A 26,116-nucleotide genomic window follows, 5' to 3' on the forward strand; every position below is an offset into this window, starting at 1 on the left:
TATGGGCAATTCAAAATGGTCAGCTGACTTCACGCATGAAATTAAAGCACAAACGACGGGTTTAATCGCAATCGTTTGTGCTTCGTTTGTGCTCGTTTGTGCCGTATAACAAAAGTCGTCAAAACCACCCATACAAAAATTATGGGCAATTCAAAATGGTCAGCTGACTTCACGCACGAAAATGAAAGCGCAAACGGGGGCTTCAGGTTCAGTTGTTTGAGTTTAGTTTTTGCCGGTATGTCCGATATAATAAGTCTTTAAGAGAACCAGTAATACCTACACAATTATAGATATAATGCATGCACAAAATTGCAGAACACCTATAACATAACATGCACGAATTCAAACAGCTGTAGATTTAACCATAGTGTAAAGACTTACTTATTTAACGTATCTAAGTAATTGTACATAATATGTAACTGTATGTAAAGTTTTATGAAGAAATACATTCAAATTTACACATATCATGTAATGCTAATATTTTACAAAACAAAACAATATTTTCCTTTTCCATTAAATAGTGTTAACGATTTATAGGAGTGTAGGTAATAAGAAGTCCTATTTGGGGTTATGCTTATATTTTCCAAAGGCTGTGCTAAAATGTTCTAATTATTACGATTCTGATAGAGATTTATAATATACGTACCGTCAAATAGTTAAAGTTAATAAGTTGAAACAATACTGCTAAAATTGTTTAAATTTTTAAACTTATTTAATATATAGTCACAATTTACTGCTAGTCATATATCTTAATCTTTTCATTTCAGACTTTTACTACATTAGATATGCCAAAATTTTACCACTATTGTTTCAACTTATTAGCTTTAACTATTTGACGGTACTTATATTATAAACCTATGAAACATTTTACTACACCCTGATGATGGCCATAGGCCGAAATCGGTAGCTTTAGAAAATATAAGCATAACGCCAAGTTTGATTTCTTATTATCTACACTACACTCCTATAATAAAGAAATAAATAAAAATAAAAAAAATAAAAGATGTTAACGATTTCCGACTTAAGGTGGCGCTTACAAAAAGTACAAAAGTACCTACACTTTCGATTTCCTCAATAACAAATTTGTAGAGTTCGTGAATTGTCAATGTAGGTCAAAAAAAATAAAGAAGACCTTTTTGACGTCTCCGTTAGTAATTTTATTTATTTATTTATTTTATTTATTGTCCCTCTTGTTCTAGGCCCTCAACAGGCTTACGCCAATTACAGAGTGACCCGCATAATGCTTTTTAGAGGTGCCCCTGCAGAAGGTCTTAAGTTTTACGAACCGAATTGCATGAAATTCAGTAATTATGCGCATGGATTTAGCCATATAAAACGCAATTCCAAAAGTTGAGCCTAATCGATCAGCATTCACAGTGCCCTTTGCGCATCTCGACCATTTACAAACCGAATTGCAAACTTTCTTATTTATGGAGGTATTTAAATGAAATTTGATACATAGCCACTTGGAATAAAAGCAAATGTAGCGCCAGTTTCCCAATTTGGTTTTGCACATACTATAGTCATACCCAGGAACTCGTTTTCTATATTTCTTTACACGTTTCTTTATTTTTCAAAATAGCTTAGAGACGTTCCACAACAATTAAAATTATAAAAAAAACGTTATTAGGATTCTCCGTAGCCTTTACAACAACCACATTTATCAGTCCATTTGATATCTTTCTTAGTTAAAAAAATAATACTCAGGCATTGTACGTTTTCCAAGATGTGTAATAACCTTTCCAAACACGATCAGAAATTGAGTATTGTTTTGTCAGATTCTTTAAAAATCAGCCATTTGATATTTAAAGAAACAGTATTTTTTATTTTTTTGATCTCTTTAATAAAAAAAAAGTTTTTAAATGTCCGCCTTATTGTATATTAAACAGCGGTTATTAATTAGAATGCATTGTTGAAGTTATATTCAATTACTTTTTTATTTTCAAATTTGTTCAAGGGCTATTAAATTATACAAAACTATAAGGCGGAAGGACTATTACAAACATTAAAAAAAAAAATTAATTCGAATAGAGTATAGGGACCCTAACGAAACGTTTCCGAGTCTCAGGTTATTTGACAGATATACACATTGAAATTTAATTAAAATACTCAAGATTAAGGACACAATTGTTAAAAAATTGTGTGTATGGTTGGTTTTGCTGACTGTTGTTATACGGCACAAACGAGCACAAACGAAGCACAACCGATTGCAATTAAACCCGTCGTTTGTGCTTTAATTTCGTGCGTGAAGTCAGCTGACCATTTTGAATTGTCCATAATTTTTGTATGGTTGGTTTTGTTGACTTACTTTATACGGCACAAACGAGCACAAACGAAGCACAAACGATTGCGATTAAACCCGTCGTTTGTGCTTTAATTTCGTGAGTGAAGTCAGCTGACAATTTTGAATTGCCCATAATTTTTGTATGGTTGGTTTTGCTGACTTTTCTTATACGGCACAAACGAGCACAAACGAAGCACAACTGATTGCAATTAAACCCGTCGTTTGTGCTTTAATTTCGTGCGTGAAGTCAGCTGACCATTTTGAATTGTCCATAATTTTTGTATGGTTGGTTTTGCTGACTTACTTTATACGGCACAAACGAGCACAAACGAAGCACAAACGATTAAACCTAAATCCGTTGTTTGTGCTTTTCATGGTCAGCTCACTTCACGGACCCGCAGTCAACCACCAAATTTAAACCAAATCTTCTCTCTCTTCCTCCAACGAAAACTTCAGCACAGCAACACTCGCTTAGACTGTTTCTCTAAGTTCAGCAGTGGCTGGAGAAATCACTCCCCGGAAACAATGGGGTTAGAAAAAGGGTGAACATGGACACCTTCTCCCAGTAAGGAACACAGCTATGCGACCTATTTTAATACGACTATCTTGTGGAACGAGTGGCGTAGCGAACGCATATTATCATCAAACAGTATGAACAGCTGCATTTCTTTGGTAAAAATAAGAGTACATTTCCCTTTTTTGTTGAAAAGGTAGGCTATGATAATTGCTTATTTGGCATTCGTAACATATGGTAGATACGCATTCTACTTTTTTCGTAGGAGTTGCGTAAGTAGCACTAGGTCGTTTATCTCTTGCAACAATAGCAATACCTAAGCTGGGAGTGGCATATTAAAATATCCCAATATCAATTTAAAAATTTCTGTTCTCAGATGATAGTGTTTACCTTTGATTTCGTTGCCATCCTTTGCATTTACATGTCTACTTTGGGCAATATCAAATAGAAATTTAAGAAAGGGCGTAACACTAATGGAGTACTGTAGTGGTAGTCGTAGAAAAGGGTAAAATCAGTTCAATTTAGAGGCAAGTCTAAAATGAATTTTTTTCGACTTCAAAGTGAAATTTCATATACCCATGGGAAGGTGTTATGGATTTTAAAACGGTAGATTCGATTAAACTAAATTTATTGCAATCGAGTTTTCTGGCGCCTCTTTTATTCGTACGCTGACGAGAATTTGTAGTCTGCCATGAAAAATTTGCAGCATTGAAGTGAATGCAAAATTTAATTAACAATGGAATTTCCATATCACACAAACGTGGACTATTCTCACAATACGCAGGGGCTTTCTCTACGGACAATATTGAAATTGTTTGCTGCAAAGACGGCTTTAGGAATTGAAATTTTACGTTCGAAGTTTATGTAGTTACCTATTCCATAAAATAAAATTCATTTTGATTTTTCTCCATTAATTTAATTGGTTTCCTGTTTCGTACTGTTCAAATGGGGTTTTTACGTATGTAAAATATGCTGTAAGATCATGTATGTTTTTACTATTTATTTTTGCCTTTATCTTTGAGTTTGCGGGGTTTCAACCCAACCCACTATACATTTACAAATATCCATGCCCGAACCCGGATTCGAACCAGGGACCACATTTTCCAACGTTATTGTAGCCACTTTCTCTGTTCGTCGGTCCGTCCGAGGTCTTAATTACTTGCTCCTACAGTTTTCAGCATATTAATTCGTTCTTTTTGCATTACGTAGCCTATTGCTTAGAAACCTGATCCAAGAAAAATATTGACGATTAATATGCGCATGCTTTTGGAAAGCACTAATAGAAATGATCTCAAAAATATTGCAAATAGGACACTGCAATGTCACTATTTGAATTTAAATAAGTTTTTAGTATAAAAGTCCTAGCGGCCATCTAAATTCAGAAGGGCGCGTTCTGCAAATCTGTAACAGATAATGACACAACAAACAAATAAAAGGATCAGTGAATCGCGCTGCAGATAAAGTATTGCGAAATAGCAACGCTAACGTTTGACACGGGAAACTAATCGTAAACTAAAACCTTAATGAATATTTTAAAAAATCAATAACTCTGATGACTTTACACTAGCAAACGCAAAATTTCTTCAACCACGACTGCCCTGGCAGTAATCTGTATAAAAGCATAAAAGTACCGATAAATTCAAGAAAAATATGTAGTTTACGATACACAAATAAGCTTTTTTTTCAATAACAATGCAATCAAATTCATTTAAAACATAAACAAGGTAATATGAGCCAATTCTGCGGAGTAAACTTCAAAAACTTGTTTACCAAGCAACGGTAGCTAATATCTCAAATAAAACAGCTAATATGAAAGATGCAATGTACTCGAACTAATAGAAATGAATTATTTTCGTAGCGATTATCAAGTTGAACCGGGTCAAATTTTGGCGGATGGTTCGGGGTGCAAGCTCAAATTTTTTTAATTGGCTTGGGATGCAAAGTCAAATTTTGAGAGTTGACCTTAGTTACAAGGTCAAATTTTTGGCAGTTTACCCAGAGTGTGGCATTATATTTCGGCAGTTGGTCCGGAGTGCCATTTTTAGGCAGTTGGCCGTGGAATATTTCGGAAGTTGACCCGGGGGTACCCGTCATCTTAGATACTAAACCAATCTAGGATGATGGGGCCGTCATCTTGGATCCTGGAACTAGGGAATGCAATCCCGCAGCAAAATCTCAATCCCGGTATTTGCGGGATTGTTAGATGTTAATCCCGCGGGATTCCGGTATTTGCGGGATCTTGCAAAACTTTAAATAAATTGGCAAATAAGCAATTCTGTGCGGTTAACTTCTGTATTAAAATAAATCGCTAATTATCACAATATTTAACAAAAAAGTACCTTCAGCCTAACTTAGAGCTCAAAAAAACCTCACCTGTAAAGCACAAAAAGGTGAACTTCTAAAGTGCCTCAAAAATCAAAGTACATTTTAACGAAAAAAGTTTAACAATTATTTAAAAAATAACTTCTCCGTTATGCTTTTCATTAACAAAGTAAAAAGTCGTCTCCTTAGTCGACAAATTCCTCAGTCCCGCGAATTCCGCGGGATCCCGCTCCATTTATGTGCGGGATTAATCCCGCAAAAATGCTGCGGGATCCCGGTATTGCATACCCTAGTCTCAGATCGGCCGGGAAAAAACATTTTCTTATAGAATGTGGCCTGTAGAATCCATAATTTGAAACAGTTCCAAGATTGGGCTACTAGTTCAAAAGTTACAGCCTTTTGAATTTTCTTTCGAAATTGGTTTCTAGCCTGGTTTCTAGTCTATAACTTTTGATTGAGAAGTCTAATCGAAAAAGTACGAATTGTTTTGGATTCTACGCATCAAAATTAATACGAAAAAGTGTTTTCTCGAGAAATTTTGGTGTAGTCGATTTTTGGTAAAAAAGGAAGCTTTTTTTTGCCCCGAAAAAAAAATTGTCTCAGAGAGGGAATGCAATCCCGCAGCAAAATCTCAATCCCGGTATTTGCGGGATTGTTAGATGTTAATCCCGTGGGATCCCGGTATTTGCGGGATCCCGCAAAACTTTAAATAAATTTCCAAATACTTAAGCAATTCTGTGCGGTTAACTTCTGTATTAAAATAACTCGCTAATTATCACAATATTTAACAAAAAAGTACCTTCAGCCTAACTTAGAGCTAAAAAAAACCCCACCTGTAAAGTACAAAAAGGTGACATTAATAAAATCAATAACGAAATGAAAGAAAATCTATTAGAAACGGGAATGGAAAGTGCCAAAAAACTGAGAAAGAAGGAAATAAACTAAGTAGAATAGAATAGAAGTGAATGGAAAAAACTAGGGGAAGCCCTATGTCCAAAATTGGACAAATTAAAAAGGGCAAAAGAAGAAGAAGTTACAATTCATATAATTATTATAATAATGAACTGGTATAAATCAATCTATTTAAATACGGTTTTAATTTAGTTTTTCGTAATGTTTATTGCAACATTTATTAATAACGTAATTTTCTACTGGCCAGAATTTATTTAAAATCGTCTCTTGCTGGTTAGATCTGCGACAATTTCCAGCAAGTGCTGAATATTGAAGGGAAAGTAATGGTCTTAGCATTGCATTACAGTGCGGGCTCAGAACTAATCCAAGGGAAGCAATTAAAATGGTTGATGTGGAATGACAAACTTTGGATAAGATGCAAATCCATGTCATTTGTTTTATAAACGGAGTCCAGCTCAAATGCCATTAACTTTTCAGTCAAACTACCCCCAAGCAAGATTATTATTTGGAGATTTAATGCTGATAAATTATAATTGGTTCACAATACTGCAACATGTTGGAATTAAAGTTGAATGGAATTAAAGGTAACCGACTCGAACTTCGCCCTGGGATTCAATCGGTTCTTCTCCAACTGTTTCGGTGGTTGAAGTGGCCCGGCTCCTAATCTAGACTTTTTTATTAGTAAATGAATTATCCTGATTTCTTTGAAAGAAGTTTACTAGCAGTTTCCGCATGTAGTTAGTTAAACGTACATTAGTCTTTCAGTTAATATATGGGGGTAGCTGCGTAATTTCCTGCATAAAAATACCGACCCAAAAATAAAGTCATACCAAAGTAAGAATTATTGTTGCAGTGGGTGTAAATTTGCGATTCATTGCCAGTAAAGGACGTTCATGAAATCGAAAATAAGTATGCTCGATGTTTCACATTATCAAATTCGTTCTAAGAACATTTAACAATATCCCACTCCGAATTTATAATCTTAACTACACCACTTACTTATGTATTATTCTTACCAGCAACTGAGCTTCAACAGTCTTCATTTGGAAGCTGTTCGATTAAAGTGCTCCTAGTGAGGCTAAGTGTAAAGGCCATGCATGGATTAGCCACATGTTTTTTGGCTTTAACGTGTTTGACGTTCTACGCCGATGCAGCATCCCTCGATCCAGGTGAGTCCCGTAATTAATTAATCTCGCTGAAAATGCCCGAAACCGGAAGACACCAATTAGAGAGTTGAGTCATTTTGGAATGTCGAAAATTGAATTCAAACGCAATTATTTGTAACGCGTAACTTATTCAATATCTTGAAGGTTTTGTTTCCTACGTGCGTAATTAAATTATTAGTCCCACATAATCATTATTCCTTAAATGGATAGGTGGGAAAATGCAAATTACTCAAATTTGGCCGGACAATTTCGCTCACGGTTTCTGTGAAATTAAGGCAATGAACCTCTAGATCAGATCATGACAATTAAAAACATTTTGATTTGGCAATTACACACCCCGCTTGAAATGATAACTCAAGATAACCTTCCCGCTAGTGGGATCGTTAATGAAGGCCTCGTCTATTAGTTACTTTGTACTAATTTGGACGGCCGTATTAAAAACTTTCAAAACATATTCTACTGGTAAGTACGAAATAGAATGTGGAGTACTTACCACTTTACCGTATGGCAGAATGCGTTTGTAACTCTTTGACATATAAGGTTTCATGATTTGGAACAGGCTTCTGGCAGTTTTTCTGTAAAGGCGACGCAGATAGATGACAGTTCCGCATTGCTACCTTTATTTCAAAATATATTGACGATCGTGATCGATTTACTAACTGATGTTACGTAACTAGCAGTGGCCTTAATTTTAGGTGTTCAGAGTGGTGCTCCTTATAAATATCCTATTCAATTACTGCAGCATTCAACGTTTGGGTAACTAACTAAGACATCGCCTTCACGTTAATGTTAGTAATTAGTGCAACCCATTTTCGGCCAATTCCTTTGGGATTATGATTTATAGCTGATCTTTCCACCTACTTACTAAATTATAAGACCAATAAATTCTGTGTCAGCTAGTGATTATCTCGCGAAATAGAAACTTGATAATAGAAAATGTGATTAATTTAAGTGTTATATAGAAAAACTGCATATGCCCTTATATCTAAACTAAATTCAACCTTTACAAGTGACTATAGAGAATCTAGTCCATTATTTACTCTTCGACAAAAGCATGTCGAGCCATTGATTGACGTTCGCATTAGCGTTAGTTTAGTAGTCACTTTTCTATTTACACTCCATTTTTTCCGTGAGCTGGCAAAGTACTTAAGGTGAACAGCGGTTCCAAACGAACTGAGGGAAATGTTAAAACTAATTTAAAATTATTGGTAGCATTCTTAAACTTCTAAACATTTTCAACAAAGGAAGAATTTGATTCATTACTTCTACAGTTTTCGAAGGGCGACCTCTTATAAGGAGAGATTCTCTTCATTATTCATACCTGAAAACGAATTAACAATTTTAATGGGTCAATAAAGTTGGCACCTCCACTTTTCCGGTTTCCCAAATGAAGTAAAAATATGCCTATATAATTTAGGACTAATTAAAGAATTTGTACTCAAAATTAGAATTTGTTTATTTGGTTCTACCGGAAAATCGATTTTTAAAGTGCACCCCCACTTTTCCCGATTGAAATTTTATAATGCTTTGTAGGTACCTTCCGTGGACACCTCATTTTCGAGATATTCACGCTAAGTACCCTCCTTCGACACTCCGTTCTGCAGATATTGTCACTGAAAGTTTTAACATCACTAGTAGATGTGTCTTGGCCAAACGTTCCCCTTGCCCTTTGTGAGTACTTAACCTCTTCTGACACTTTTCGAGATATTCGCTTTTAAAGATTTGACATCACAAATGGATGTATTTCTTCCAAACGCACCAATCGCCCATTGTGAGTACCCTCCTCTAACATCTCGCCACCTCTCTCCGTTACCCACTCGTCTTAAAAAGGAGCCGCGGATGAAACTTAGAGTTTGTAGAAACCAATTCCTTTCGATGAGACGTTTGATTAGAGTATCATGCACGTGTGTTGAAATGGATTAGTTTGTAATAGTCACTCACAATTTCTAACACGAGAGGGAGCTTAATACTTCACTTCGAATCGATGTTAGAAATGACTCGAAGCACAATTTGATTTTCTTATATAGCAAACGCCGGTCTTTTTCGAAAGTTCTCGAACTCTCCCGAATATTCTAGAATGGTCTCTAACAAACAAACACACCACATTTCCCAGAAAAAATGCGTCACATTCGCTTACGTTTCTAATTGCTGATGACTAATCTTTTATGTCCCCTCGATGTCTATCGGGATTTCTAGAATATTCGCTGCAATGCACAAACAAAGATAATAAAAATGATAACACAACATTTAACATTAAACACATTAAAGTTCGATTATACGCTCATTTATCTGTTGGAAGTTGTCTTACTTTTTTCTTGAACTGGATTTTTATAACAGTATAAACAGTGTTTTGCCCCGCACTAGTGGCGAATTCTGGTAATAGATAGGCGACAGAGTGGGATGTGGAGATTCAGTTCTCTAGATTCATATTCATACACATTTAGGTAATTATGGTGCTGAACTAGGAAATCTTCTTAGGTCGTTGTCTGTAAATGCATAAGCATTCTTTGGCTTGTACCTATCTTTTGTTTGAAGCTTGCACAAACCACTGTAATTTAGGGTACCTATGCCGCCAGATCTGTTCCATTTTTAAATCATAGCATTGTTTAAAGTTTTAAATGAATGTACAAATAGATAGACGATTTAATTACCTTTGGCATTTCCTTCAAATATATCGATAAGACTTTGTTCGTAAGATACTTCTTATTCATCCATCGCCAAGAACTTTTCATATTCTTTGCAAATTGCAAGAGACTTTAGTGGATTTTCAACATAGCAACTTTTCTTCTGCTGCTGCAACAAACCACTGAATAGACGGTCTAATATGTTTCACTCAAATTCATTTTCTTTCTAAAGACGGCGGCGATTAAAAAAAAGTAATTTCAAGCGACATTTCCATGGCAATCATGGAATCTCTAATAATCCGCTCACTTAGTCAGAAGTGTATTCCTTCCAGATGTGGGATTTGTGCCGTTTGATGTAATGTGTGGTCACTTTGCCGTTTCAGAAATTTGGTTTTGAATCTGTATTTTGTTGAAGATAGGAAATTTTATTATGTATCGCTTCACAGTAAACTTGAACTGAAGTAAACCTGGCGATAACATGAAAGCGAATGCGATTGCCATGATCTCTTTGGATCTAAAGGTTGTGTTCATTCCGTTTGATCCGGGTCAAAAAATCCGAAATACCTTTACCTGTGACAAGACCTAGTTAATAAATTGGGCAAAATTGATATAAACAATGGCATTCTATTCCTGTGCATAATCATGATCTCGAGTATTATTATTGTAAAAGCGACCTTTTTCCATATTGATAAAACAAAGCGGAACTGATTACAGTCGGTTGTTTGAAATTTTTGATTTGTAGTAGTAGTCGGTTATTTTTAGGAATGTGCATAAGTAATTTTGTTTGAAGTAATTTTAATGTTCCTACAGAAATCGACCCGTGAAAATTATTTGTATGAAACAGATTTTGAATTATATTTATTGATAACAATCGAATCCAAATGGTTATTCTGTTGCATTGGTTGGAAAATTGCATTTAATTTCACTGATACAATACCTTTGGTTGGATTAAAATTTTGTTTAGTATTCGGAGGGGTGTGTATACTTAGAACAGGAGAACAATTTATTATATGGTAAATGAATTTTAGATAAGGATTAAATTTAGCAATGACGCGTGATCAGGGGACAGGTATTGCATTTTTTTGGTATTTCTTTTTATAAGTCAAACCGATATTTTAGATCAAAAAACTTTGAAAGAAAGAAATGAACTTGACCACATTTGTTTCTATTTATATATTCATTCAACTAAATTCACATACGTGAAGGGGGTCAATTTTATTTTATGCAAATGAAGTTTTCGAGCCATGAAAATGTAACTAAGCCTCTACACGCAGGAGAAGACAAAATGTATTTCTGTTGACTCCGAAGACCACATTACGGCCCAGCTCTATTTCTACTTCTTATGACCCAACGAATTATCTCTTGCTGCATTTGCAGGTGTAACTAAGTAGGACTTTTAAGAAGACGAAATATAACATCAAGGGCTTGAGAGATTTTCGAAACCAATTTAGAAACAAAGCCTCATAGAAATTGAACAGCGCAGTAATAAATGCACATCCCTTGCACTGCAGTTGACTGTTGACAAATTCTAACAAAACCACTATCCATCTGGAAAATAATTTTCGTACCTCTTCGTACCTTTCGATGATCCACAATGTTTAAGTTACTCTACGCTTAAAATTCCTTAAAATTCACAACGAAATTTTAAAAAAAATTAAAAGCTACCGTTACAGGTTGCACTTATTGTTGTCCAGCATGTATGTTGGAGAAAAATTGACGTCTCAAAATACACATCAATTTTTCAACACCTGACACCGTATCCCGTACTTTGGAAGTAGTTTTCAACAAATTGTCTGAATACCCCTTCAATCGTGATGAATTATCCAAAAGTTAGGTTAGACACAGATAAACACCCGTGAAATTCAGAGAGCTTATATGTTTTCTTTTCCCAAAGGTTCAACTTTTGTGGATTTATGTAACTTGTAACCTACGGGGATGTTAAGATCGACCTTATATCTTTTTATTTATCGCTTGCGCCGTACTTGCGAACTTATTGATTGATGATTTTCAACATTTCTCGTTACTTATGACCCTTATAAATACCTGCTTGTAGCTTTATACAACCCTCCTTTACCAATTAACTCCTAATTCTTAAAAAATAAATATTACTTATCTTTAGTGTAAATAAAATCATACTTCAACACAGCACCAATACGGAAATAACTCAGCTGTTTGATATACAATCCCAAATGCGTGGAGGTAATGGAGCATCCTTTTCATTGCTTTCTTCGACATGTTTTCGCGAAACACGAAAGCAGTAATTCCGTACACGTATGCAAAAAGCGTTATTTTATATTTTATGCTTATACTTCATATTTAAATTTGGTTACGCATGTCGTATGTAAATGAATTTGAATAACTACTTATAAAATGCAAATCAAATTAATTTAACCTACGACATGCAATACTAAATTTAAATATAAAATATGAAATAAAGTTGTTTACGTACGTGTACGAAATTCCATGCCGAAGAAAATAACGCACCTCGCTTAGACTATATTTCGTTCACCCAACAGAAATAGTTAAGCCCCTCCTCAACAATTACCGCCACATTTGAATACGACATTGTTATTGGTGTAATTTTTGAAGCCACAATCACACTTGTAAAGCGAATTGGCCGAATTGAGTAATCTGTCATCTGTCATCTTGCCTATTGCGTTTCTGCCGGTTTTTACGTTTTTACATCTTTACTTGCGTCAATTTGCCATTAATCTCCTTTATTCACACAAAATAGTCTTTATAAAGACTCGTCGGTGTATTCTAAAGATAGTCAGGTGAGTAATTATAAAATTTTATACACGATTTTTACATGCCTGTTTTTAGGGTTATATTATTCGCGATCAAGAAAAGTTGTACGCAAACATGAATGTCGCCGGTGCTGCTTTCTCTCCACCGAAAAAACGTTCTGCCAAGCACTTTTCAGTTGAAGACAAAACTGGCATTTTAAATATCTTCAAGGCATATTCGGAAGACAACCCGGAGGTATCTAAAACGGATAAAGTTGAGTTTACGGCTAAAGCAGCAGGTAATTTTCATCTTAGGCACATTCATTTTTACTTATTATTGTGTAATTTAGGTGTAAGCATTCCGAGTGTCTACAAGATTCTTCGGGAGTATACAGAGGTACACGAACTTCATTCACCTAAAAAATATTATCGACCACGAGCAATTTTGGACAATATTGATTCCGGAACTAAAAGTATTCTTCGACGTTTGCTTCATTCTTTCTTTGAAAGAAATGAACCACCTACCCTGAGTAAAGTTTTGGCAGTGTTACACGAAGACGAAGACTTACCCAATTTGAAACGAACTACTTTATGGAAATTAATAAAAGAAATAGGTTTTCGGTCAGTAAACCTTTTTTCTTTACGTGTATGTATATTATGTACTTGTCATTGTAGATTCGAAAAGAGGTCACGCAATAGTGTTCTTAGGGAAAAGGACGAAATAATTACTTGGAGGCGTCGGTTCTTGCGTGAAATTAGAAAATATCGTGAAGAAGGTAGGAAGTTGTATTTCCTAGATGAAACTTGGGTGAATGCTGGGCATACTGTAAGCAAAGTATGGAAGGACACCACAATTCTCACTCCAAGACAGGCATTTATCAACGGGCTATCAACTGGATTGAAAGATCCATCGGGCAAAGGAAATCGCCTTATTGTTCTCCATATAGGGTCCGAGGATGGCTTCGTCGAGGAAGGTTTGCTGTGTTTTGAATCGAAGAAAACAGGGGATTATCACGAAGAAATGACCAGTGAAGTTTTTGAAAAGTGGTTTATGGAAATCGTTACACATCTTGATGAACAATCTGTGATTATAATGGACAACGCTTCATATCATAGCAGGAAAAGTGAAAAAAATACCAAACACCAGTACGAAAAAAGCTGATATACAAACTTGGTTAACAAGCAAATCGATACCTTACGAAGAAGATATGGTAAGAGCTGAACTTCTGCAGCTTGTGAAACGGGCAGCTGTTACACCAAAATATGTAGTTGATGAAATTGCAAAGGAACACAATCGTACCGTGCTGCGATTGCCTCCATATCACTGCGAATTGAATCCAATTGAACTGATATGGGCGCAAATAAAAGGTGAAGTGGCCAGAAACAACACCACATTTAAAATGAAAGACCTTCATCCACTATTTCAACAAGCAGTGGAACATGTTACTGCTGAAAATTGGAAGAACGCAATTCGCCATGCTCAAAGTGAAGAGAAAAAAATGTGGCAAATTGACATTTTAATGGACATCGTAGTGGAGCCATTAGTAATTCATGTGGGAGATGACTCGACATCAACGGAGTCCGAATCCGAGTGAAGCGATACAGGATTTAAATTGTTATGTACCTTTGTTTATATTCAAGTGCTGCTGTAATAATACTTTTTTGTACTTTTCTCAATATAAACAGTGTTTTTATGTTGCATATTTACATGTATTTAACAGTTTGCAGGTTTTACTATTTTTGCCACGAGTTATGTTTAGAGAGATAGCGCCATAATTAGTCTTGAGCAAGTGACATTTCAATTTGATTTTTCAAATTTTCCGCTTTTTATAATTTTGTGGTTGTAAAACTGGTTGCTGCTTACATTGGCCCAAATTTTGTAGGAGTGGCTTAACTATTTCTGTTGGGTGAACGAAGTATAGATGAAACCTATGCCTAATATTGGTTCATGAAACCCTGCAAGACGAGAAAACTTAATGGGACATTAAGAGGCTTCTATACCCGTCGCTTAGTTTCTCAGGGGCCTGCGGGGTGTAGATTTAGAGTACTGAGGAGGCGGTACTACAATTCGCAATATCGTTTCCCTCCGTACATTTTCGTATATAGGTACGCATCTTTCCCTTTCCGTTCCGCGCACACAATATTCAGATTCACTATAATCAACAACTCAAACATGAAACAACACCTAAAATAGATGTTGTTGCTATAATCAGCATCGATTGAAATCCGTCAATCAACGCCAATTAATCGGTCTAGACTCTAGTATACCTATTCACGGAGACGCATTTTCCTTGACTATAGAACAATGGGTGACTGTAGAAAAGAAAAGGTGAGCTGAGGCCACATATGAAAGAGGTAACAAAATCCGTATGCAAAAATGGCAAACTGATCTAGGAGTACTAAGACTAATTTTCCTCGGTAGTGAAGGGGTGTCGTGTCGGCACGTCAGGTGGATACCTAAACAATTAATTAGTTTGTTACTTACGTAACTTTCGTAAATCGTAATACTGACCAAACTGATTGCTGTTTTTACCACTCGCACGTGTAAGGGCATTGGGGTAAAAAATGATACCCCACTTTTGACGAAAATACACGTTTTGAAGCACCAGGAATCCGATTCAAACAAAATCTTGATTATGTCCGTCTGTACGCTCATTTCCGGCGAAACGCCTGAACCGATTGGAACCAAATTTGTTACACCAGGCATTTCAAATACGCGGGCTGCGGGCCACATGCGGCCCCCCGTTCTGAAACCTGCGGCCCATCACGATTTTTGTAAATTATAAAATTTTATTGTACCTACCGTGTGTCCTATTTTGGTTGAGACTGCAGTGTATCTCAGCTGTTTTTAAAGATAGATTTGCGGTTTTGTGAAACGCATAATACCACAAACAAAGCCAATCTAGCTGCGTTAGATTCTGAGATACAAGGTGAAAACGAAAAGTTTCTGAGATTTGACCCAAAGTTGGTATTGAGTAAAGGCAACACTATGTATATCTTAACGTCAATTTCTTATCATTCCTTTTCCTGATTACATTGATGTATCACAACTTATTTTTTTTTTAATTTTAGCGTTGAAACCATAAAAACCTTATTTTTTACTTCTTTAAATAGTAGGAAATAATAAATAAATAAATGGAGATTTTGTTTTGTTTATTGTCTCTATTGTAAGTACAGCAGTCGATGCCAATCAACAAAAATGGCTGACGGTACACGACATTTCAAAATTTTGAAAAATGGTAAATAAATATAGAATGATACATTAATGTAATCTCGAAAAAGAATGCAACAAAATTGATGTAAACATACAATACAAGGTGTTGCATTTAAAAAATATCACATTTGGGTCAAATCTCAGAAACTGTTGTCAAAATTTTTTTTACTACGTCACTGGTTTCTACGTAAAAATACCTAAGATAGGCAGTTTTTACTTTTTTTTATCTTACATGGGTAGCCAGATATGACAACATCACAAAAAGTCCAATTTTTCATATTCACCCTATATCTCAGACCTCAGAAACAAACGTAGTTGGATCGATTCTGTTTGTGGTATTGTTTCACAAAAAAGTGGCACAGGGTCGCGAAAACCACAAGTCTCTTATCTTTAAAAGCAGCTGAAATATACTGCAGTCTTAACCAACATAGGACACACGGTACATTTTCTTGAGTGCGTATTAATGATTTTATGATTACATATTTGCATTTTTTCGTTTTTTGTATTATTTTGTATACTTTTTTGTTAATAATAAAAAATCAAAATTTTTTTATGTGGACTTTTTATGATGTCCGCAGCTATAAGTGGAAACTTTATAATGGCCCTTGATGATAAATGAGTTTGATATGTCTGCCGTACACCTATTCATAAACATAAAAGGAAGAACTGAAAATCTTTTGGACAGAATCCCGCATGCGCAAGTGTGTCAAATTCTCATTTCCGGCCTCGTTTCCGGCTAAACGGCTGAACCGACTGGATCCAAATCCAAAAAAGGCAGAATCGCACATGTACAGGTGTGCGGGTGGTATCTGTGTTAGCCACAGCAAATTTTTGGGACACAGTTTCTGAGATTTGTCCCAAAGTTGGCATTTTTTGAATGCAACAGCCTGTATATCTTAATAGGATTTGTTTTTCGTTCTTTTTTTTTGATTACATTTACAACCTATATTTTTTTAAATTTTAGCCATGAACCAAAAATAAAAACCTTATTTTTTACGGTTTTTAAATGGTAGGTAGGATTTAGGGAGATTTTGTTTTGTTTATTGCATCAATCGATAAAAATCGCTAGCGGTAGAAGCGTGTCATTTCAAAATTTTGAAAAATATCTAATATAATATATAATCATATAAAAAAGTATAGGTTGTGATACATCAATGTAATCAGAAAAAAGAATCATTTTGTTATTAAGTTAACTTAAATTTATCATCAGCACAAATTACTGTTTCCATAATGCTCACCCAATAAACTATGCAGTTCATTTTCACGTCCTCCTGAAAATGAAAGCTTTCGTGTAATTTAATCAAATAAATCAGACGTAAGGATAATTAAAATGTAAGAGCAAAGAAATGAAAGGAGAGTGAAGCGCTTATTGGATAGGGGTGGATGTTCGTACAGATTTAATAACAATTTATAAGGGTAATTGTTACGTAGTGCGATTTGATAAGAAATAATCGAGTGTGGGGTCCAATTTAACTCCTCTAAGAGCCCGCTTTTCCCGCCTCAGTTAAACTTATCTGATTTTTTTTCGAATGTATTTACATAGTAAGTTAACTATCGCCCAAGAGAAAATAAAAGCCGGCCCTAAATGTCATGTAACAGTCGCAAAATTAAAATGGGTTAGGTCAGGCGTCGTAACGGGTAGAAGGGTTGAAATTTCCTCGGGCGGCAGCTGTATACGTTAAACTGTCCAGTTTTAAAATGTATTTAACTTTTGTAGTTCCGAGAAAGAAAATACGATATGGAGGTAGATAGTGAAGAAAACTTTAGAAAAGTGATACAAAGAAACAATTGCCCCGCCTCTTCATTTCCATCGGAAGCGTCAATCACCAAGAATTTTGTCGACTTTATTGACACTAGCAAAAGTTTAGATCACGATCCAAATGTGCAAGCTATGCAATCCTCGTATTATCCTAATCGAGGTGACATTCCTAGCGCTACGGAATTAAGCGAAAGTAAGTATAACACTTTATATTTTAGTAGTGGTTTTGCCTAGTACCTTGGACCATCAAATGTCTGAAAAATAAATGACCATTGCTGCTGTAATTTTAGGATTGAACCGAAGATGGTTTAGAGTAATTTCTGATAGCGATTCTGGAAATGATTCATCTCATTTATGGAAATCTTAATTCATGACTATTTGATGTTATTTTGGTGTTGATGTTCGATTTATCATCCGTCTTCTATAACTAGTTTTTTTTATTAAGAAGTAGACATAGGGAATTATGTGTATTGTTTTTCCCTATGTCTACTTTTAAAAGACAAAATCTTCTTAAAACAAATAAACATCAGGCTGTCATATTAATTAGTTTGAAAATTGTTGCCTTGACTTCCAGGAAAATAAATCTCTTACGCTCCTTAAACTGCCACCGGCACTATATCAATTTTTTCTTCAGTTGAATACATTCCACGTGAAGGAAAATAACAATACGGAAGCCAAAGAAACAATATTCAAATTAATTAATATGAAGCCGGCCCGTGTGGCGCAGTTCAATTGAAAGCCAAAAATAAAAAATCTGTATTTGTTTCAAGAAGTTATTTTGGATGCATACAATTAGGCGCCTTTTAGAAGAGATTTTGTCTTTTGGTGCAATATCTGACGTCGGCTTCCACGTCAAACGTCGTCGGTTCAGCACGACGCCAAGGTATTTTGCTTCGGTCCTCCACGGAATGGCATTTCCGAAAATGGTCATGTTTCCCGCGGGTTCGTGCCCCCTTTCGGCGTTGACTGCGATCTTCCATCTGGTGTACCATTCTTCTAGGCTGCCCAGTGCCGTCTGGAGTCTCCTAAAAATGGCCCCTGGTTGCCACGACCTTGCCTGGACGGCGACGTCGTTAGCGTGTCTTTGGCATGACCCGAACGTATAGAGATAACAGAAGCGGAGAGAGCATGGATACTCCGGCCGTTGCTTTGCGTTCACGCGACCTATGATACGAAAATCTGAACTGTGGCTAGGTGGAGAGCGGATTCCAGCATCATCCACAGCAGCCTGTTGTGCCAAACCCCTTCGAACGCCTTTGGGAAGTCCAAGAAAATTGATCCCGTGCACTTGTTGCGGTTGAAGCCTTCCGTCGCGTGTTCTACCGTCCTCAGCACTTGGTGGACCGTCGAGTGGCCCTTCCGGAATCCGAATTGCTCGTCCTGAATGACGCGTCTTTCCTCCGTTTGGTCGTGCAGCCTCCTCAGGATCACCGCTTCTGCTACTTTGGCGATCGTCGACAGCAGGCTGATCGGGCGAAAGTTCTGGGGGAACGTCGTGGACTGGCCCGGTTTCTCTAACAAAATTAGGTCGGCACGTTTCCACCGAGATGGAAAGTGCCGTCGTTCGCATTCAGAATGGAAGCTAGAACTCTTACCGCATGTTGGGGGAGCTCTTTGAGCGCTCTGTTCGCGATGTTGTCCGATCCTGGCGCCTGGCACCTTTGGGATCTTCCAGAGGGAGCTCAAGGATCTCAGGCCGTTTTCGTCTTGACCTCTCCTTGAAGTCTTCGGAACTTGGCTCAGTCTAACGGATTCTACGGACACTGGACGAGCGCTCTGGATCCGTTCTTCTCCCGGATTAGGTCCCGAATAGGGAATGCAATACCGGGATCGCGGGATCCCGAAATACCGGGATCCCGCAGCATTTTTGCGGGATTAATCCCGCATATAAATGGAGCGGGATCCCGCGGGATTTGCGGGACTGAGGAATTTGTCGACCAAGGGGACGACTCTGTTTACTTTGTTAATGAAACGCATATCGGAGAAGTTATTTTTTAAATAATTGTTAAACTTTTTTCGTTAAAATGTACTATGATTTTTGAGGCACTTTTTTTTGTGCTTTACAGGTGAGGTTTTTTTGAGCTCTAAGTTAGGCTGAAAGTACTTTTTTGTTAAATATTGTGATAATTAGCGATTTATTTTAATACAGAAGTTAACCGCACAGAATTGCTTATTTGCCAATTTATTTAAAGTTTTGCGGGATCCCGTAAATACCGGGATCCCGCGGGATTAACATCTAACAATCCCGCAAATACCGGGATTGAGATTTTGCTGCGGGATTGCATTCCCTAGTCCCGAATCCAACCCGGATGGCGGTAATCGTCTTTGAGCTCTCAAAACTACTTCGTGGCATCTCGTAGGGTAGCCTGCGCGATTTTTCCAAACACGTCGGCCGCCGTTTCGAGATTCACCTCTTCGATTACCGGTGGGTCGTCCGTCGTCGATTCCACAAGACGACTTCGGAAGGCGGGCCAAGATGTACGCCTCATCCCGTGTTTGCCGGGTTCGGACCAATAGCGCCCAGTTCCAGGAAAACGGAATTATAGTCCGAGTCCAGCTCTGGAATCTTCGTGAGACCATACTGCAGCGACACATCTTTCACGACGGCGACCCATTCCTTCCGGACTGTAGTGTGTCGGTCGTCGAGTCCTGCTACAACGATCGGGTGATCGTTCGCGTATCTGTTGAATACCACGCCGTTGGAGGGATCTTTCGCGTTGAGATCCCCCGCGATGACGGTGGCTATATCTTCGTCCAGGAGCGCATCCAGGTCTTCCGGCAGGATGTTCATCGCGGGTGCGTGGTACGGTGATACGAGCCTCAATCGACCCACGCTCGATGTACGCACCTCCACGAAGTTGGCTGCTCTTCTTTTCGGGGCGAAGCTCGTTTGGCTGTCGATGAGTTTTTGGTTCATCTACCAGTAGACAGTGGTGTGGTAGGAAATCGACTGCGAGGTGTCGGCTACGATGAATCTCCAGGGAAAATTCCCACGAAAAATCCTCCGTCGCGGCGTAGGCGTGGGGGGTTGTTGTGTGCGGGTTCAGGTGGCGCTCGCGCGGCTTGCGTGTTTCGATGATGCTGCGCGATGTTGCCACATGATGTTTTTTTTCTTGTATCCGCTAATATTAACTACCTACACTTAATTGTTACAGGTGCTATTTTAGAAGCTCTCAATGCACTTATAAAAGCCGTGAATACACTAACAGTAGATGTCCGTAACCAACACCAGGTTATTGACCGACTCAGAGTCTTACTAGAAAACTGCAATATTTGCAATTCCGCTTCTATAACCACTCAACCGACATGCGGCACGCACCCCCCGCAATGTTTCGCTCGCGTGCAATGCCAAGACACACCTAACGGTCCCAGATGCGGACCGTGTCCCTACGGATTTGTCGGAAACGGATACGAATGCACGGCCGTTCGTACATGCCGAGATTATCCCTGTTTCCACGACGTCCAGTGCAGGGATACCGATCACGGTTACGAATGCGGTCCGTGTCCAGCAGGATACGAGGGGGACGGAGAGCATTGTGCTAAACGTAGCGGATGCGAATACAGCCCCTGTCATCCAGGTAAGTGATGTCGTTCAGCTGTTCAATGAAGACTAATTTATTTCACAATTATTCATAGGGCAAAATTAACAGAAAATAACCGGCGACTCATACCAAAGATAACTTTCGAGAAAGCCTTTCGCTTTCACTAATCGTTTGTATTATTATTTAATAGCGAATAAAATCTAACACATTATCTACCTAGTTTTAATGAAGTCAGTTGCATTTCTCGCTCAGCCAAAAGATGCATTAATTGGACTGGGCTCATTTTAGGTGTACAGTGCATTCCAATAAACGCTCATCCCTTTTACCGATGTGAAGGCTGCCCGCCTGGATTTACCGGCAATGGAACAGCGTGTCGGGATATAGACGAGGTCAGCTTAACCCCGCGGGGAAGATCCCAATTTTAACGTCAATGCTTTCAGTGCGATCTGGAAGAACCTTGTCATCCAGATGTCGAATGCACAAACTTAAATCCGGGCTATCGTTGCGGACCTTGTCCGCCAGGGTACACCGGAAGCTCCGGATTTTCAGGTATTGGTCTCGAGGAAGCTCGGTTCAGACGACAAGACTGTCACGACATTGACGAATGCGCCGAGGGAATCGCAAACTGCGTTCCTCACTCGTATTGCCGAAACTTAGAGGTATTAGAAACACAAATTGGGACCTTTCTAATCTTTCGTACAGGGCTCTTACAGATGCGAAGGGTGCGACCCGGGATACATGGGGAACCAATCTATGGGCTGCCATACTGAACTGGGTCTTTGCCCCGATGGAAGTCGTTGTCACCAACACGCCGAGTGCTACCAAATCATGTACGGACGGTACGGTTGTAAATGCAAGATTGGGTTTGCCGGTGATGGCGTCGTCTGCGGGCCGGATCAGGACTTAGACGGTTGGCCTGATTTTACCTTGAACTGTCGAGATCCGAGATGCAAAAAGGTAAATACTCGCGTTTATTCAAAGCAAGCTAACGTAAAGATTGAGGAAAGACAATGGAGAAGCAAAAGAGCACATGCACGACACAGTATGTTACGTAATAAAGGTGGAACATTCGATTCCAATCTTAAAAAGCTCTCATAAGCTATAGTTTAAATTTTCTCTTACTCTTAACAATTACAACTTAGTGCAACTATGTAAATGTACTTATCTAATAAACTTGTGTACTGTATACTCTACGTTTGCCTTATGTTAACTTTGCTAATAGAAGTTACATACCGATCGTAAAATATGCGCGACATTTCCGAGATTCTTCAATTTAAAAGTGATGATGGTGTTCATAGAGTTGAATAGATGGCTCGATTTCCCATTTACAACACTTATAATAAAAATACAGTTCTCTTTATTAAATATGCGGTTTACAGTAAAGAATAGGCAAATAAGCAACTTCCATTTATAGATGCCACCTGGAAGATGAAATATTGAGGGTTTTTTCCCATGTGCGTTGGATATTTCAGTTTACATCCGTTTTAATAGGGATATAAGGTTACATTTCTTAGTAAGCGTGTGATAAACTCGTACAGTGAAAACCTTTAATTCAGCTTATTTTGCGAAAGATGGGAATGACTAACGACCTTTAGAACCATCTGAGATTGGTAGTAAGAAAGACACTAACCAATGAAAATTTAGACATCCCACCGCAGCTACCAGCAGTAAGCGGAATTTTCGGGATTAATATTTTGCGGTCTGGTTGCCAATGATGACCGAGTCAAAGAAAGATTTCTTTGGGGTTAATACCAGAAAATGATTACTTAAACAAGGAATAACGAAACATGGCGCGTTAGTGGAAATTGAGGACAAAATTTTAGAAATTAGAAGTGTGTTACAAAGAAACCTATACGCGAGGTTTCCAAAAAGTCAAAAAATTACAAAGGGAACATTTTAACGTGTAAACGAAAATTAAAAATGCGTGTAGCTACGAAATTCATAAATAAAAATTATTATTGTGCGATCGAGAAAGAATACGTCAGAAATATCACGCTGGAAAGACATTTTTACGTCGTGTTTTAAATTACGAAGTGAAACTGAATGAACTCTGCCGTGGTCAAGGTAAAATATGAGTAACTGATTTTGTTATTAAATTATGTGTAAACAAATCTAGCGTATTCAAAATCTCTCCTGCTACATTTAAATTCAACTAATTTACAAAAAAACTGTTTGCTACAAGAGTAAATACATCGTTTATGAAATTAACCCCGAAATCTGAGCCTAATATTACCAGAATTTTCTCGCTTCGTTTAATTTGTTGTTGAGCGGCACTAATTGCTTCTCAATTCGATCGTCTGTTTCTTTAAATGTTGATACAGTAGACAGCATTATTTTGATTAGTCTACCTGAATTCCGAATTAATTCTTGCTGATTTTTGTTTAACGCCTCAATGTTCTTGTATACTTTGTCATTGACACCGATATCGCAGTTAATACCTTTCCCAAGACCAGTTCTGAAAATTGTACGTCTTCTGTGATTTTTGATGCATTGTTACAGAAATCTTTGAAATGACTAGCCGTCCATATCCTCCTTTATTCGTGATTTGTTGTATTGTAGATCGATTCGAAACATTTCAAAAAACCTTTCAATTTGAACATCTCCCATGTACAAATTGAACCCTAAAATATCCAAATAGGAAAGAGATTTAGTAAAATTAAAAAAAGTTCAAATGATGCAAAATACAACAAATTTCAAACCAATTTTTGAATTTTTGTAGTATTATATTTTTGAAAAGAGAATTTAATATGTCAGGGCCCTATATTTTCTAAATTATTACAAACGTTTCATTATCATGATTTTTTAACAATACCGGTTTACACATAAGGGGGCAGGTAAAAATGTCAGATCCAACATGGAACACCCTGTATAGTTTAATCGGAAAAAATATGAAATTCTCTAAAATATAAAACACCAGGGATAATAGGTATTCAAAAAGGATTCAAAAATATTAAAAAATGATCAGCAAAATTTAAAAAAATGTGCAAATGATTCAAAAAAAATTCAAAACAAATTTATACAATTTTTTAGTGTTACATTTTTGAAAAGAGTATTTAATATGCTATGACCTTATACTGTCTTAGTTAAACGAGATGCAAAAAAATGTTCATTGAAAGATATTAAAAAAGATTTAGCAAAAAAAGGTTCAAAAATTTTGGAATTTGTTCAGTGTATTTTTGAAAAAGGAATTTAATTAACATTAAATTCTTTTAAAAATACCTATAACGCACCAAGGATAATATTAAAAAAAGATTAAAGTGATTCAAAAAAATGAAGCAAAACTTAAAACAAATTTCAAACAAGTTGATGAAATTTGCAGTTTTTTGAATGTGACCCTTTTTTGGCGCTATTATGGCCGCTTTCTGCGTCCGTCCGAGGCCTTAATTACTATACAGTTTTCGAGATATTTAGTTCGTTCTGAACCAAGAAAAATCTTGAAGATTAATTTACCGAGATATACAGGGTGGTGACTTGCGTAACGCATCATAGGGATTTCAATGTAAAATTCATGACATGCGATTATTGGCTCCCCAAATTATTTTAGAGCAAAAATCTATTAAAGTTTTTTGTAGAAAATATTTTTTTACGCCAATCAACCGTATTAGTTTTCAATTTTTTTCATATAAAGACGGAAAATTGGAAAAATAAAACCCCCATCTTTTTCAATAATCTGGGATGCCATGGAATTTTTTAAAACAAAAAGATACTTAAATACTTACTTAAATTGTTATGGAAACCGTTTTTAGTACTGTAGTCTTTCTTTATGTTGAATTCGCTGTTCTATAATACTTTTTGATAGAATTTGATTTGTTTTATAGCAGACATTCCATGGCAAGACAGATATTGGCGTAGTTTTTGTATTATAAAATTACATGGCATCACAGATTATTGAAAAAGATGCGGGATTTATTTTTCCAATTTTCCGTCTTTATTATGCAAAAAATTGGAAACTAATACGGTTGATTGGCGTAAAAAAAATTTTTCTACAAAAAACCTTAATACATTTTTGCTCTAAAATAATTTGGGGAGCCATTGATCGCATGTTATGAATTTTACATTGAAATCCCTATGATGCGTTACGCAAGTCACCACCCTGTATACTATACTCCATACATAGTGGCCACCCTGTATAATATTTAATTATTTCTAATTCATAAGGTCACTTCAATTTAGATTAAGTTAAAAGATCCTAGCAACATATTCCTATTTGTAAAAAAAAACATGTACAAACGAAAGTGCATACATAATTTATAGTTTCGAATTGATTTGCAATATACAGTTGAATGGCCATTCGGTGTTGTTTTTTCATGGACACGCCATAGAAGTCAAGTAATCTTGGTAGTTACGTTTCAGATTGCAGGAGAGGTTTGCAAAAGAAGTAAAATTTGTGATATGTTGAGCTAGCCGTCGGAAAAATAATAGTCAATTTAATTAATGAAGTTGTAGTTTTACGTAGAAACTCTAAATTTTAGGTTCAGAAGGGAAAACTAATTCAACCCCGTTTGCATGAAATAACAAAACTTATTTGACATGTAGTACCTGCCCGACCATTTAATGTTAGTAAATTTGTGAGATTGTGAGGTAGTTTATTTAAACAAAGAAATGTCTATTGGCTCACGTAATAGAACTGTTCAAATGTTTTCCCGATGTTACCTTTGTTTTTAATTTAGAGTGTAATTTGGTCATGGTGATTTCTTTTCGGCTTCATTCTCTAATTATCGATTTAGTAATTTTCAAAGTGCAAATTGCATTTTATTATTAAGGTACGTATAGTTTTGAACAACTACAAACTGTGCTAACATACTACTTTCGGTCGTGCAGCCTCCTCAGGATCACCGCTTCTGCTACTTTGGCGATCGTCGACAGCAGGCTGATCGGGCGAAAGTTCTGGGGGAACGTCGTGGACTGGCCCGGTTTCTCTAACAAAATTAGGTCGGCACGTTTCCACCGAGATGGAAAGTGCCGTCGTTCGCATTCAGAATGGAAGCTAGAACTCTTACCGCATGTTGGGGGAGCTCTTTGAGCGCTCTGTTCGCGATGTTGTCCGATCCTG

At 36.9% G+C, this 26,116-nt stretch overlaps 4 protein-coding genes across 7 annotated transcripts in view; 3 read left to right on the forward strand and 1 right to left on the reverse strand.

Moving 5' to 3' along the window:
* Nucleotides 1-26,116, reverse strand: part of LOC116170338 (cytochrome P450 4c3-like) — a 44,268-nt gene that overhangs the window by 9,404 nt on the left and 8,748 nt on the right. Inside the window, exon 1 of one of the 2 annotated variants that reach the window (XM_031486656.1) lies at nt 7,049-7,222. The exons of the other annotated variant lie outside the window; for it this stretch is intronic. The gene's annotated coding sequence lies outside the window, so the exon portion shown is untranslated. Of the gene's footprint in view, nt 1-7,048; nt 7,223-26,116 lie in introns of those variants that run through there. 2 annotated transcript variants of the gene reach the window in all.
* LOC116170342 lies at nt 12,338-14,187 on the forward strand. 3 transcript variants are annotated; one of them, XM_031486664.1, is made up of 4 exons: nt 12,345-12,596; nt 12,646-12,847; nt 12,899-13,169; nt 13,224-14,187. In XM_031486664.1, exons 2-4 carry the CDS (start codon nt 12,685-12,687, stop codon nt 13,708-13,710), a joined length of 921 nt encoding a protein of 306 aa, XP_031342524.1. In that variant the 5' UTR covers nt 12,345-12,596; nt 12,646-12,684; the 3' UTR covers nt 13,711-14,187. The 3 variants fall into 3 exon arrangements, with proteins under 3 accessions (XP_031342523.1, XP_031342522.1, XP_031342524.1); XM_031486662.1 differs by having other exon boundaries at nt 12,339-12,596; nt 12,646-13,169; XM_031486663.1 differs by having other exon boundaries at nt 12,338-13,169.
* On the forward strand, nt 13,757-14,143 carry LOC116170775. The gene has a single exon (XM_031487277.1). The coding sequence runs from the start codon at nt 13,757-13,759 to the stop codon at nt 14,141-14,143; it is 387 nt and encodes a 128-aa protein (XP_031343137.1).
* LOC116170341 (thrombospondin-3a-like) lies at nt 16,979-22,249 on the forward strand. The gene is made up of 5 exons (XM_031486660.1): nt 16,979-17,714; nt 20,677-21,099; nt 21,352-21,452; nt 21,504-21,722; nt 21,766-22,249. The coding sequence occupies exons 1-5, from the start codon at nt 17,501-17,503 to the stop codon at nt 22,159-22,161; spliced, it is 1,353 nt and encodes a 450-aa protein (XP_031342520.1). The 5' UTR covers nt 16,979-17,500; the 3' UTR covers nt 22,162-22,249.

This window comes from Photinus pyralis, unplaced genomic scaffold (genome assembly GCF_008802855.1).
Source record: "Photinus pyralis isolate 1611_PpyrPB1 unplaced genomic scaffold, Ppyr1.3 Ppyr1.4_LG5, whole genome shotgun sequence".
NCBI classification, from domain to species: Eukaryota; Metazoa; Arthropoda; class Insecta; order Coleoptera; family Lampyridae; genus Photinus; species Photinus pyralis.

Excerpts from the sequence above, each read along its gene's own strand:
- LOC116170342 (XM_031486663.1), top strand. The coding sequence starts at position 12,685 with ATGAATGTCGCCGGTGCTGCTTTCTCTCCACCGAAAAAACGTTCTGCC. Across the intron at positions 13,170-13,223 it reads ATAAAAGAAATAGGTTTTCG|ATTCGAAAAGAGGTCACGCA; the intron begins GTCAGTAAACCT and ends TTGTCATTGTAG.
- LOC116170775 (XM_031487277.1), top strand. The coding sequence starts at position 13,757 with ATGGTAAGAGCTGAACTTCTGCAGCTTGTGAAACGGGCAGCTGTTACA.
- LOC116170341 (XM_031486660.1), top strand. The coding sequence starts at position 17,501 with ATGGAGGTAGATAGTGAAGAAAACTTTAGAAAAGTGATACAAAGAAAC. Across the intron at positions 21,100-21,351 it reads ATACAGCCCCTGTCATCCAG|GTGTACAGTGCATTCCAATA; the intron begins GTAAGTGATGTC and ends GGCTCATTTTAG. Across the intron at positions 21,453-21,503 it reads CGTGTCGGGATATAGACGAG|TGCGATCTGGAAGAACCTTG; the intron begins GTCAGCTTAACC and ends CAATGCTTTCAG.